Source organism: Myodes glareolus, chromosome 6 (genome assembly GCF_982192425.1).
Source record: "Myodes glareolus chromosome 6, mMyoGla1.1, whole genome shotgun sequence".
Lineage (NCBI taxonomy): Eukaryota > Metazoa > Chordata > Mammalia > Rodentia > Cricetidae > Myodes > Myodes glareolus.
In genome coordinates, this window is record NC_142031.1 from 27901671 (window position 1) to 27916037 (window position 14367).

A 14367-nucleotide genomic window follows, 5' to 3' on the forward strand; every position below is an offset into this window, starting at 1 on the left:
ATTATTATAGCCTTAACTTCAATAAAAAAGTACTATTATCACATCTTCAAACATAAAGAGCTATTAGAGCAGGTAATACCAAAGAAAATACATATAACTTTGTAGCCTGTTGGCTATAGCCAAGTGAAGAGGAAATAATGTAGAATGAAAACAATGAGAAGTATTTAATAGGTCCAGAGAACTGAGGAATTGTATGAAAATGAGCGGAATCAAAACAAAATGTTAAGATTTATTTCCCATTTTTTAAATCTGCGTGTATGCTGTTGAGTAATGAACTCAAGGCCTTGGGGCATGCTAAAAAAGTGTTCTTTCACTAAGGAAGGTCTTCAACCCCTTAATTATCATTTTTTTAATTTATTTTTGTTTGTTTATGTATATATGTTCATTCCATGAATACAAGTGGCTCCCTGCGAACTGAAAACCCAACAAACAAAAATATGATAAGTAATATATGCAGTAATTCCTGCACATGACAGGTGGAGACAGGAGGATCAAAAGTTAAAAGCCAGCCTCAGCTATGTAGGGAAGCGTTTGTGGTCAAACTACATGAGCTCTTGCCCAAGATGGATGGGTGGGTGGATGGATGGATGGATAGATGGAAGGATGTAAGGAAAGATAGATAGATAGATAGATCCCATCTCCAGATAAGTAAATAAATAGATAATAAATGAAATCATGCTTTTGTTTATTTTTGTATTCTATTCTGAGATGGCATGACTAGACTAATTTTTTATAAACCAAATAGTGCTAAGTATCCTATGAATTCCATGGAAATTATGCATGTTTATGCCTTTGTGTGTATGTGTGTGTTTTGTTTGTTTGTTTCTCTATCTCTAACTGTCCTGGAACTTGCTTTGTAGACCAGGCTGGCCTTGAACTCACAGAGATCCCCCTGCTTCTGTCTCCTTGAGTGCTGGGATTAAAGTTGTGCACCACCACTGCCAGGCACATGTTTATGCTTTAACGCCACTAGTTAGTGATATGTATATGAATTCAAATGACTTGAGAATATGAATCTCACCTTGTCACTAGACTGGCCCAGATCTCACTGTTAGCTTCCGATGGCATCAAACTTGTGATCCTTTTGCCTCAGTCTTCCTTCTGAGATTTCAGGCCTATGCCACCACACCTGGAAAGAATATGATGGTAAGTAACTGGTAAAACTCCCCAGTGTGTTGGTTTGGGGAGATAGGTTATAGAGTACTTGTTCTATTAAAGATGTACTTTATTTTGTGTATGGATGTTTTCCCTTCACATGTATATAGTGCCCTTGGAAGCCAGAAGAGGGTATTGCATCCTCAGAGACTGGAGTCAGACAGTTGTGAGATGTCATATGGATGCTAGGAATTGAACTCAGATCCTCTGAAAGAGCAGCCAGTGCTCTTAACTGCTGCAACATCTCTCCAGCTCAGCTTGTTCTTGAAGAAGACCCGAGTTCTATTTCCAGTATTCACTTGGTGACTCATAACTGTAACTCTAGTTCCAGGGGGTCCAATAACTTCCTTTGAACTCTGTATGAGGTGCACATATATACATGCAGGCAAAACACTCAAATATGTAAAATGAAATTAAAGTTAAAAAGATTAAAATAAAATTATTGAACCTCTTAAGTGTTCATTTAATGAAGTTTGTTTTTTAGCCAAGTTAAGTATCAAATTAATAGAATCGTTTTGTTTGTTTTTAACGTTTCTTTTCTAATTTCATAGGTAGACCATTCTAATTTGGACATTAGCCAGCCTTTTCCATCTCCATTATCTTCATTTGTTCCTCAAGAACCAACCAGTGAGTCAAAATATCATTCCCCCAATCTCAGAATGTTGAGGGTATCTCTTGACACTCAATCAACAGCTCTTACACGGTCAACAGGTATGTATCTAGAAATTGGGGACACTACATGTCCTCCTTATCTAGTTTATGAATATTATCTTGCCATGCCTTTCTAGCAGTTTAGATGGATTAATGGATGCCCAGTATTACTGTGATAACACCTTGGCCATCTTACAACTCTCAGGTCCTACTTCATAACTAAGGGAAGTTGGGGCAGGAACTCAATGCAGGAACTGAAGCAGAAGCAACAGAGGAAATGCTGCTTACGGGCTTGTTCCATTTGTTTTCTTACATATCCCAGAACCACCTGCACAGTGGTAGCGTCATCCATAATGGGCTAGGTGTTCCCTTCCCACATCAGTCATTAATCAAGAAAATGCCCCACAGTTGGTGTACAAGCAGAACTTATGGAGGTATTTTCTCAGTTGAGATTTTTCTCTGAAGCCGCAGGGCGATTGGTAATGAAAAGTCCTCAGACTATCTTAATACAAAATATACAGCTTTAATAAACAGAAGTAAGACTTACACCAGTTTACACCAGAATCCAAACGATCCATAGGGACGCAGGAGCCAGGCGAGAGAGAGCTTGCAGGTTTATAGGCAAGCTTTAGCCTAAGGGCGACACACCCCCCAAACAGAACGTGATTGGCTGAACTCCCCTATCATTTCTCCTTTCAGATCACTGTAACTTGGGATAAGTTGGCAAAAAAATTAACCTACACACTAGATTGTTGGTAACCAGTATTTCTATATATACCTGTAAGAGTATGAAGAGATTTGAATAAGTAGACCAAATTGTGACTCCATCTAATTGGTTGAGACCTGGATTGAGCAAAAAGGCACACTGGAATACCATTTTCCTGCCTTGGCTATCAGAAAACCAGGTTATTTACCTTTAGGCAGTTCCTCAGCCCTTACACTCGGAATGAGTAACACTATTGACATCATTGACTTTGAGGCTTTTGTGCATTGGATAAGTAATACCATCAGCTTCTTTAGGCTATTATCATAGACTCATTGTCTCCAATGTCAATTTACTTCTGAGAATTATCCTCCAATCTTTTTTATTTAGTCATTTTCATCTAGTTTTCCTTTTAATGTAAGTTCTGTTCCCTTTTCCTTTTTTCTTTTTTTGGTATCCTTTTGTTTTGAGACTGGGTCTCACTATGTAGCTCTGCCTGTCTGGAACTCACTGTGGTGACCAGCCTGGCCTTGAACTCACAGAGATCTGCCTGCCTCTACCTTGAGCTCTGGGATTAAAGGTGTATGCCACCATGGTTGGAAATTCTAAGTTTTCTACTCTGTGTTCTTTCTCCCTATATTCAGTTTGGCTTTCACTTCTAGCTCTATTCTATTCTGCCATAGAATATATTTATTCATCAACCAATAAAAGCAACATATATACACAGTGTACAGAAGGACATCCCATAGCATCTTCTCTTTTCTGTCTAATTCAAAAGGAAGGTTTTAACTCTAATATTGTAAAATTATATATATATATATATATATATATATATATATATAGCAAAACAGGTATCAATCAAGAATTATAGTTATAATTATTTGGTCTATTTATATTTGGCAAAATTAAAGAAAATACTCTATCATCTATCCTTTGTGAATTTTAAGTTTTATATCTAATTTATCATCATATCTAAGGAAAACTATAACTATCTAGTCTTGAACTCTGTCAAAGACCCCAGAAGGATATAATATTACCTAAATAAACAGGAAGTGTATTGTAAGCAACTTAAAACTCTAGAAATGATAGAAATATCTGACTGCCTGATCACCCAAAGTTCTGTAATGTTGGGTCATCCATCTTTAGCCTATAGGGTAATAATAGTATCTTCATTTTTTAGTGAAGCAAGAAATTTGAAATTTGCTCAACCTGTATTGACAGTTTATCAGTGGCTTTCTTTTGTGTCCTGCAGAATGTCTGATGATTTCTTTTGTGAAGCAGGAACCGTAAAGGACTATCCTGCCTTATTTTTATGAAGTTTAGTAGTCATTTTCCTATGGGTCCTACATGTCCAGTTTATACAACATACAGTCAAGCAATTCAGACAAGAGCTGTTCCTTGCCCAAATGGCTAGCCTTGCCACATTGAAAGTAAATTCTGTAAGGAGTTTTCTTTATGCCCATCATCCTCTTAAAGTAATTAATGCTGTCAGAGGCAGACATGTGTCATTGTTGAGAGAAGTCTAAGTTCTTAAAACATTTTCTAATGCCATGTTCTGTAGGTCTTTGATGCGTTTGAAGATTACCTATCCATCTGAAATATATCTCTGCATATATAGAAAATCTAATTAACATGACTATAAATTTGACTATTATAGATGACTGTTTGTATTTCTTAACTATATATTACATTTTTAAATGAACTGCATAAACATAATACCTTAACAAGAGTAGAAAAATACATATATTGTAACAAAAATTGACCTTAAATTTATATCAGTAAACCAAAATCCATACCAATATAAAGTATTGTTAGACTAATAGTTGTTTTTTTTGGATTAAAGTAGATTCAATAATTTACCTTTTTTTTTATCATTTCTATATCATATCCCCCTTTTTTCTTTAGAAAGTGATTGACTATGATCATTAACCATTTGTAACTAACAGCCTTTAAATGAAAACAAACATTTATGAACAATATTTTGGGAATTTGGACGTAGTTCTCATTTCTTTTTTTTTTTTAAAGTTTTATTTATTATGTATGCAGCGTTCTACTTGCATGAACACGTGCATACCAGGAAAGGGCACCAAATCTCACTATAGATGGTTGTGAGCCACCATGTGGGTGCTGGGAATTGAACTCAGGACCTCTGGTAGAGCAGCAAGTGCTCTTAACCTCTGAGCCATCCCTCTAGCCCTTTGGATGTAGTTTTCTATACTACTTAATGACTATGGGCACTGGTAATCTTATTGGGATACTGAGAAAATTTAGAATTATAGTTAGATCTTGGCTGTAGTAGTCTATGAGGCTGTATAATCTCAGCCAGTTGCCTTGAAGCTGTTCTGGATGTTGGGTCACCTGGGTCATTGTTCCCATGGAGACAGGGCTCTTACTTGATCAAAGCATATTAATCTTCGAGGAATCCATAGCTTCTCATCTTTTAAACAGAACCTCTATTCCAAAGCAACATATCCTTAGACCCAAATTTTGAAGTTTTGAAAATACCTTTATGTTGGTTTAGCTTAGCAGCCCTTACAAGCAAATGTCTCTCTGCAGTTAGCTCATTAACAGTCAAAAAATTCAAAGAAAACACAATAGTATGCATAATCTAGACTGCTTATATATTTTTCATTTTAACATGGTTTATAATTTTTTATTACTTTATTTCCTTCTTAAGAACCTCAGTTTATTATCTTTATTCTTTTAATCTATGACTCTTTCTATCCTTTTCTTCTCTCTCCCAAGCCTATGCATATTTATTACATTGTGACCCTTTTAGAGGGCTTTTTGTCTGAATCTGCCTTTATTGTGTATCTGTAATTATTTTCTGATCACTGCTTTAAATTGGTAAGTGGTCATGGCTAAGACCAAAGTGGCTGCTTTGGCTCTTGGTTCTATTCCGCTCAACTTTCAACATGGCAGAGGTACCCAGGCGAGTCACACTTAACCTTCCCAATTCTGGGAAGCAGTACTTAGTAGTATGCAGTTGTGCTCTTAGACCTTTGGCTGTGTTCTCAAGCCTGTAGGCAGTGGCTGGGAGAAGCTTCTTTGTACTGCAGCCAGTGAGAGACTGTGGGAGTCCACCATGCTGCTTAGTTCATGGTGGTTGGCAGCTGGCTCCATTTCGTGGGCAGCCGTCCAGAGATGCATCTCTGTATTGTGACTGGCATGAGTGACTAGGAAGCCCAGTGCAGCTCTGTTTCTGTGCATTTAGAACCCCTTTACAGCTTTTTTAGGTCTCGTGGGTCCGTGCTAGACAGTGGGTGCCATTTATATCTGGAGATTTCTTGTCCTGCCTTGTCCCTCACCACTTTTAAAATAATCACTCTGAGGCTTAATATTAATTACATACTGTTTGGCCTATTAGCTCAGACTTACTGTTAACTAGTTCTTACAACTTAAATTAACCCATTTCTATCAGTTTATATTTTACGATGATGTTCGAGGCTTGTCACCTCATACCTTGCTTCTCAGGCAGCTGCCTGCTGGTGTCTCCCTCTACTTTTGAATGTTGTCTTCTGACTTCTAATACACAATGCTACACTGGTGTCTTAGTCATTGTTTTATGGCTGTGAAGAGACACCATGACCAAGGCAACTCTTATAAAGGGAAGAGTTTTGCTGGGAGTTTGCTTATACTTTCAGAGGTTTGGTCTATTATCATGATGGGGAGCGAGGCATCACATAGAACGTGGTTGGAGTAGTATCTGAGACCCTTATATCCCGAACCACAGGCAGAGAGAGAGAGAGAGAGAGAGAGAGAGAGAGAGAGAGAGAACCCAGGCCTGGCAATACCTGTTGAAACCTCAGAGCCCATACCCAGTGACACACTTCCTCTAACAAGGCCACACCTCTTAATCCTTTCAAAGAGTTCCACTCCCTGGTGATTAAGCATTCTAATATATGAGCTTATGGGGACCATTCTTGTTTAACCATCTCAGCTAGTATTTGTATTCAGAGTTTTAGGAAAGGTCCAATAGAGTTCAGCAAATGACACCATTTGGGCCTGGATGTTTTTAGTTGATTTTTTTTTTTAAAACTACTGTTTGTTGTAAATCTGTTTAAGTTATATATATCTTGGTTTAATTTTTGTAGTTCGCATGTATGGTGGTTTGGATGAAAATAGCCTGCCATTGATTCATTTATTTGAATACTTGGTCCCCAGTTGGTGGAACTGTTTGGGAAGGATTAGGAGGTGTGGCTTTGTTGGAGGATGTGTGTTTCTGTGAGTGGGCTTTGAGGTTTCTCAGTTAGCTCTTAGTATTCTCAGTTAGCTCTCTCTCTCTGCCTGGTGGTTGTATGTCAAGATGTAATTACTCGGCTACTGCTCTGGGACCATACACCTGCTTGTCTGCCTGCCGTCTACATGTTAGTAACCGTGATGGTCATGGACTCACCCTTTGAAATTGTAAGCCTCAAATTAAATGCTTTCTTTTATAGATTGCTTTTGTCACTGTATTTCCATGACAATAAAAACTAAGACAATTTGTACTTAGAAATTTATCTGATTTATTTTAGATTTTCCAGTTTATTGCCATATGACTTTTCATATTGGTATGCCTTAATGATCTTCTGAATTTTATTGTTATCTGTTGTAATATTGCCCCTTCTTATCTTTAATTTTATTAATTTGGGTATTCTTTCTTTCAGCTGATTTGGCTAAGGATTTACTAACCTTATTTTGTCAGAGAACCACTTCTTTGTTTCATTGACTCCCCATTCTTTATGTTTCCATTTCAATAGTTTCTATTCTGATCCTCATTTTTGTTTGCTGATTTCACATTTGGCTTGTTCTTGTTTTTCAATTTCAAAGCTCTGACTTTAGCTGTTGGTATGTATAGCTCTAAGTTCCTTCTCAGAACTGCTTCCTTGTTTCCCATACGTTTTTGGTTTTGCTTTAATTCCAGTATTTAAAAAAATTCTCTCCTGATTTCTTTGACCCATTCATCATCAGTAGTGTGTTGTTTATATTTTCTGTAGTTTCCCTTGTTAATTTCTTGCTTTATTTTGCTGTGATCAGATGGAATATGAGAATTATTTTAATTTTCATATAATTGTTAAGACTTGCTTTGCTAAAGTATGGTCTGTTTTTGGAAACAGTCCCAGGCTACTAAGAAGCTGGGTTGGATATTCTGTGAAGTCTCTTAAAGTTCATTTCACTGTTGTTTGGTTAACTCTTTTTTTTTTCTTTTATTCCAGTACCATGTCTATTGGTGTGAGTTACATGAACCCACTATTAACGTGTTGAGTTATTGTGTCAGAATTATGATAATGAGGGATATCATTTGGTTTTGTTGTTAATCAGATTTGGTCCTTTCATTTGAAAAAGTTACTCATCTAACATATCTTATTTTTACTTTGTGACCTTATGAATGTGTTTTTCTTTCTTCAGTGTATAGGAGTCCTTCAAGAATCTTCTCCAGTGCTGGCTTAGTCATGGCCATGAACTCCTTTACTTTATGTTTACCACAGAACGTTCCTCTTTATTCATGAAGGACAACATTGCTGGTTATAGTGAGCGTCACATCTAGGCTGTTAAAATTTCTTGTGACAAATGTGCTATTAATCTGGTAGTTTTGCCTTTATGTGACTGGCATGTCTTTCATGTAGCTTTCAATATTTTTTCTTTGATCATACTTAATGCTTTAACTACAGTATGTCATGTCAGCGTTCCTTTTCCGTCTTGTCTATTTGGTGTTCTAAATGCCTCTTGAATTTACCTGGATGACTACCTCTTTCTCTAGGAGAGATTGTCTTTATTTTTTTTCATCGAATACATTTTTTCTGCCTTTAGATTGTACTTTTTCTGTGCCCATGATTTGTTAATTTAGTCTTTCAGTAGTCCCATATGTACTGTTCATACTTTTTTCTTATTTTTATTATTGTCTGAATGTGCTCCTTCATTTACCTTGTCTTCAAGCCCCAATCCATTCCTTTGGTGTGAATTTCCAGTGTATTTGATTGACTTAGCTTTTTATTTTCAAAATTTCAATTTGATTTTTTAGTATTTTATCTCTTTGTTGAATTCATGTTTTATATGTTGTATTGGCTTTCTTATTTCGGTTGAATGGTTACTTGTGTTGTTTTTGAATTCATTCGGGAGTTTGTTCATGTTTTTTTTTTATTATTTTTGGACATTTTTAAAATCTGTTTTTGGAATTCCTTTGTCTTTGGATTTTACTTTATTTTCATTGAAATTTGTTACTATAATGGAATTTTTAGAGGAATCGCAGTCCCTTGATTTTTTTCATGTTTCTTATATTTCTGTATTGGAACTTGGCATGTACAGAATTAGATGGGTTTCTTTAATCACTTGTTTTCTTTCAGTTTAAGTATTTTCATTATTCATCCAGGACTAAGTTACTGTAATAAGAATGAAGTGTAGTTTTTCTCAATAGCATTCAGTAGCCATTGCTCTTTGTAGCGTAACCTTTAGCACACATGTTCTGGGCCCTGGACACAGTCTTCAGCTCCTGCAAGTACAGACTGTAAACTGTGGAAGTAACCACAACTGATGGGTAACACTATTATGAAGATGTAGGAATAGCCAAGAAGAATCCATCAAACCTCCAACTCCAGTGAGTTTTGAGGAATAAAAGAACAAGGCCACTATAGTGCATACTAAGATATTAGTTACTGACATTAGGAATACAAAGAAAATAAGCAGAGCAAGACTAGAATGGAGTAAGTAACTAACAGAAAAGTAAGTAGAAAGGTGTAACAATATGGAATAAAGGAGGAGATAAGGTGGCTCTAATGAAAGGTAGAATGGGAAGAGAAAAAGAATAGAGTCAGGCAACCTCCCAGCACTTAGGAGGTTCTAAACCACCATGTGCGTCATGAAAGAGCCTTTCTCCCATACAGAAATAACTGATCTAAAAAATTGTCAAGTAAGGCAATTTTAAAAATGAATGAAAGAACAGGAGCTATAAAAAATGAATTAAGAGTTGTATTTGAGCTACTCTGTCTGATTTAGTCAATATGACTTAAGCCAATCTCTGTAAGAGGCCTATGATAGGGAAGAACAAAAGGGGAGTCTCACATAACATAACATAACATAACAGTCCAAATATAAGCAGGGGGTGATGCCAGTGAACATACCAAACTGGATGGGGGAAAAAAACACATGAGGCCTCAACCCTAACAAGGAACTGTAGGTAGCTGAGGAAAGCTGGGAGCAGTAGAGGTCATCTTCCCCAGGAGAGCACACCAATTGGTTGTCCAGTGCCAAATAGTCAGCTCTGAAAGCATACATACAAGTCACATTATGTGGGCTGAGCAGGTTCTATTTAGGAACACACACACACACACACACACACACACACACACACACTCATATTCATGCAATAACAACTAGTGAAAAAAAGAGGCCATGAGTTTGAAGGACGATGGGGACGAATGAGAAGGGAGAAATGTAATTATAATTTCAAAAATTAAAAAAGTCGAGGATTGAGTAAAAATAGAAATAAATATTGATTAGATAAAAATAAAAGTTGGTTGGTGGTGATACACACCTTTTAATTCCAACACTCAGAAGGCAGAGGCAGGTGGATCTCTGAGTTCAAGGTCAGCCTGGTCTACAGAGTGAGTTCCCAGACAGCCTTCAAAACTACACAGAGAAACCTGGTCAAGAGAATTGACTTCCATCTCTTGTTTATGTAGAGGTGCAGAGTCTGTCTCAGTGCTGTCAGTCACTTGATGTGGGTTAACGTGTCTGTCTTCACTGCCCTCATTTTCCTGATCCCCTTTAATCTCTCTGATTCTGAGAATCAGGGCCAGTCTGCTAAGATTTGATGCCCAAGAGCAGCATGTGAGCCTTCCCTACCACCTATAGGTTTTTAGCTTTGAAACTCCTGTTTATAGCCCATTTTTATTCTTAAGTTCATTATTTTTTTATATAATTTTATTTATTTTTGTTTATGTGTATGGTTGTTTTATATGCACCCTGTGCATACCTGGTGCTCTCAAAGGCTAAGAGGATGATAGATTCGTTGGAACTGGTTAGATTCCCGGAACTGGAGTTTTGAGCTTCCATTTTGCTGTTGGGAATTGAACCCAGATTCAGAACTCTACAAGAACAAGTGCTTTTGCAACTATTGAGCCATCTCTCCAACCCTCAGAAATGCACTGATCTGTTTTGGTTTATTAATGTTAATACGCCTAGCAACTGAGTTGGAATGATGAGTAAGCAGCCCTTAGTCACCTGTAGAATGGAAGTCTGGGATGGCATCTCGTGTTGTTTGTGAGCAATGAGGACTTGCTTTATTAACTAGGCTGAAAACTGCTTCAGGTCCTCATATGCTGTTCTTTCTCTTAAGGAGGCCTCTATGTAAATAAGCATTTGTTTTCTGGGAAGAGTTCTTGAGCACATCTTGACTGACTCTCTAGTCTTGATAACATTTCTGTTAGGTGCACCTTTCACATTGGAAGGCAATTATGGTCCATTAATGGCTTTCCTCTGGCAATATCCTTTTTTTTCTGTAATCAAAACTTTAAGTCAACCCAGTTCTGAAAATGATCTTTGTGAATTCAGAAGCTAAGTAGTAATACTTGGTGAGTTTATTTCTCTCTCCCAGGGTTGAGAGAGTAAAAAACACCCTACAATTATGTCAATTAGCCATCTGTCATCATGAATTCTTTACCTGTACAAACACTTCCAAATATAATTACTAGGTTTATGAACATGGATGCTTCTGACATTTTGAAGTATATTCCTTTAAGTTTGCATAGAGCTGGAGGAAAATTTCTTCTTTAACACTGCAAGTCTCTAGCCCTTTTAGCAGCTTACCTCTTACCCCCTCTTCAAGTTTCCTTTACTAATATTTTCCCTTCTCCCCAGGTCTCATTAGCACATATAAACCTCTCTATCCTTTGAGGTCTGGGTTATGTCTTCAGTCCTTGGCCATTCATCTCATTTGCTTCCTTCATGGTGTTGCTAATACTTTTTGTAATAATCAAAAGGAAGTAAAAACTTAGATAAATTGGAAAGTCTTTGGGGGAAATAAGATTTTGCTTTGATCTGTTTTGGCTTATTAACTTCATGAATATTTTTCACAAAAATATTTATACCCCACATTTTCTCAGGTTATATTGCATTTCATATTTTCCTTTGCTTTTCGTTTTCTCGAAGAGTTAACACTTGATACTTCTATGTCTTTGCAACTCATTGCTCACCCTCTTTCTCAACATTCAGTTATCAATTAACAATAGCTTTAGAGAAGGGGATTCAGTTGCAGTAGAAGGGATCTGTAAATCAGAAGTAGAATTGAAAGGTTGAAGTACTCTAGCACTGGGTCACTGTGGAACTTGTAGAAGTATAGCATTTCAGGTTTTACCTTGAGAGCTGCTGAATCAAGAGTGTGCATGTTAACAAGAGCCCTACATTTAGAAACTTGATCATATAATTCTTTTTTGGAGAGAGGAAGCTTTCTTGTATGTAAAGTATAGATAATACTTGTTATATTTAATAATCTTATTGCCAATATTTGACAAACCATGATTTTGCCAGTTGTGAATTTTCCTGCAATCTTGTAGCATGAGGGGGCCGGCTTGTTGGGGTTTCTATCCCGCCCGATACCCCACAGCCGACAAATCCCAAAGAGAAATCACACACAGGACTCCATAAGGTTATAAACTGATTGGCCCATTAGGTCAGGCTTCTTGTTAACTCTTATAACTTATGTTACCCCATTATCCTTATCTATGTTAGCCACATGGCTCCGTACCTTTCTCAGCTGGGCAAGTTACATGCTGCCTCTTCAGTGGTCTGCGCAGGAGTGGCTGAGGGAGCTTCTGCTTCCAGAATACTCCCAGTCTCTTTGCTCCACCTCTACTTCCTGTCTGGCTTTCCCGCCTATACTGCCTGCCTGGCCAATCAACATTTTATTAAGATACATGATTGACAGAATACAGACAATTCTCCCACACCACAATCTTGTAAAGTATGTGAAGTAGGATTATTTGTCTCTTGCTTTATAGTCTGTATTTGGAACAATGTCTGGGCACATAGTACATATATTTCTTAAGTAAATTACTGGATGATTGAGCAAGCTGTCAGACTTTTGACATTTGTGTCATGTATTTAAATGGCTATTCAGACAGATTAAGCATCATTTAAAATGACTGTTTTAGAACCGACTGAAATAGCACAAGTCTGCCGTCACAGAAAGCTTTGTTAGCTTGTGCTGCTCAGATGTCCACATTCCCTTTCTACCCACCTTGAATCCTTATTTATGCAGAATGGTTCTTATCAAAACTGTTAATAACTCCCTGTGCCATGTAGTTCAAACTTCTTAGAGACTTATACAGTTTTATTTATTTAAAAAATAAATATTAGAGAAAGTAATTTGAATCTATACATGCATAGTGCCCATCTGCTCTGTAGTTCAATGCCTCCACTGGACTCGAGGACCAGAGAAATCTCGTCTTAATTTATTTTTTTACTTTTTAGATTATTTTACTTTATTTATACGAGTGTGTTGTTTGCATGTATGTTTTACCATGTGTGTGCTTGGTGCCTGCGTAGGTTAGAAGAGAGGGCACCAGGTGCTCTGGAACTGTAGTTAAAGATGGTTGTTAGGATGCTGTGTGGGTACTGGGAAAGACCTGGGTTAGGCAGAGAAACATTGAAGCTAACTAAGCTGGTGGTTTGTTGGACCATGAATAATAATTTTATTTCTTATTTTCTGTAACTGAGGGTCTATGTCTCCTGCCACCACTCATGGTATAATAGCAGGCTCTTAGATTGAAAGTAGGAAGAAATCAAATCTCAGACCTAACATTCAGTTGAAAATCCTTAAAAACTCCCAATTTTAAGACCCATATAACAATTTGTAAATGCATATTCTATTATTTTTGAGCTGTTAATTCTGTTGCTAATTATTTTTACTTTAGTTTGCCTTATAGTTCATATCTTTTTTACATCTATTTCATTTGTTATTTCTATAGGATTCTAAATTTTTAAAGGCCTGAAGTAATTAAGCTTCCTTTCCTAATTTATATTTGTGTACAAAGAAAGGAATTTTTAAAGTTTCAAAATTTTTTAGTGTGTGTGTCTGTGTGTGTGTGCTCGCGTGTGCACTCCGGCATGTGAGTAGAGCTCAGAAAGACTTTGTTAGTTCTCTCCTGCCGTCTTCACATGAGTTTCAGGGTCTGAGTCCAGGTTGTCAGGCTTGCTCAGTAGTGCTTTATCTGCTGACTCATCTCTCATTGGCAAAAGAAAAAAAAATGAATTGAAAAAATATGTATTTATATAACATTAACAAATCATTGTATTTTTTATTTTCGTTTTTTGTTTGTTTTTAAAGGAGACACTTCTAAAGGAGGCAAAGTTGCAATTACTCAATCCAAGTTGAAACCAGATATCACTAACACTCTTGGAGATTCAGACATTGGAACACACTCACCTTTGTCCCTTGAGGATTTATCTCAGTTTGCTGTAAGTTCTCTGAATGCTGTTGATCACCACGCTTATATTGTAAACAAGAAAGTATTGACAGATATGCATCTCACTAAAGAGAGTCTGAACATTGCAAATCTTCATGAATTAGCTGACCAGAAGGTATTGTCAGCACCTTCTACTTCCTACCCACATAGAGAAAAGTTCAGTATTTTTACAGGTGGTCATGCAATAGGCCAGTCATTAACAGTTTCTGCTGTTACCCTCCAACCTGAAGACTGGGGCAACAGCAGTACCCTCTTCTTTATACTCACATAGTGAGAAACCCAGCAGGGATTTCAAGTAGAAGGCCATGAACAGTTCAATTCTTTCTGAACTGGTTGACCACAATACTGGAATACCTGTAGTATCCTCCATTTTGTACTCTCATAGAAAAAAGCCTGAAAAGCCTGGTATTTTTT

General features: G+C 37.0%; 1 protein-coding gene across 6 annotated transcripts in view; it reads left to right on the forward strand.

Moving 5' to 3' along the window:
* Alms1 (ALMS1 centrosome and basal body associated protein) overlaps window positions 1–14367 on the forward strand; it is a 123408-nt gene that overhangs the window by 28262 nt on the left and 80779 nt on the right. For all 6 annotated transcript variants that reach the window (XM_085690559.2, XM_085690558.2, XM_085690561.2 and 3 more), the window contains 2 exons: window positions 1707–1866; window positions 13815–13945. In XM_085690559.2, the coding sequence (XP_085546685.2) occupies window positions 1707–1866; window positions 13815–13945 (291 nt within the window). The remainder of the gene's footprint in view (window positions 1–1706; window positions 1867–13814; window positions 13946–14367) is intronic.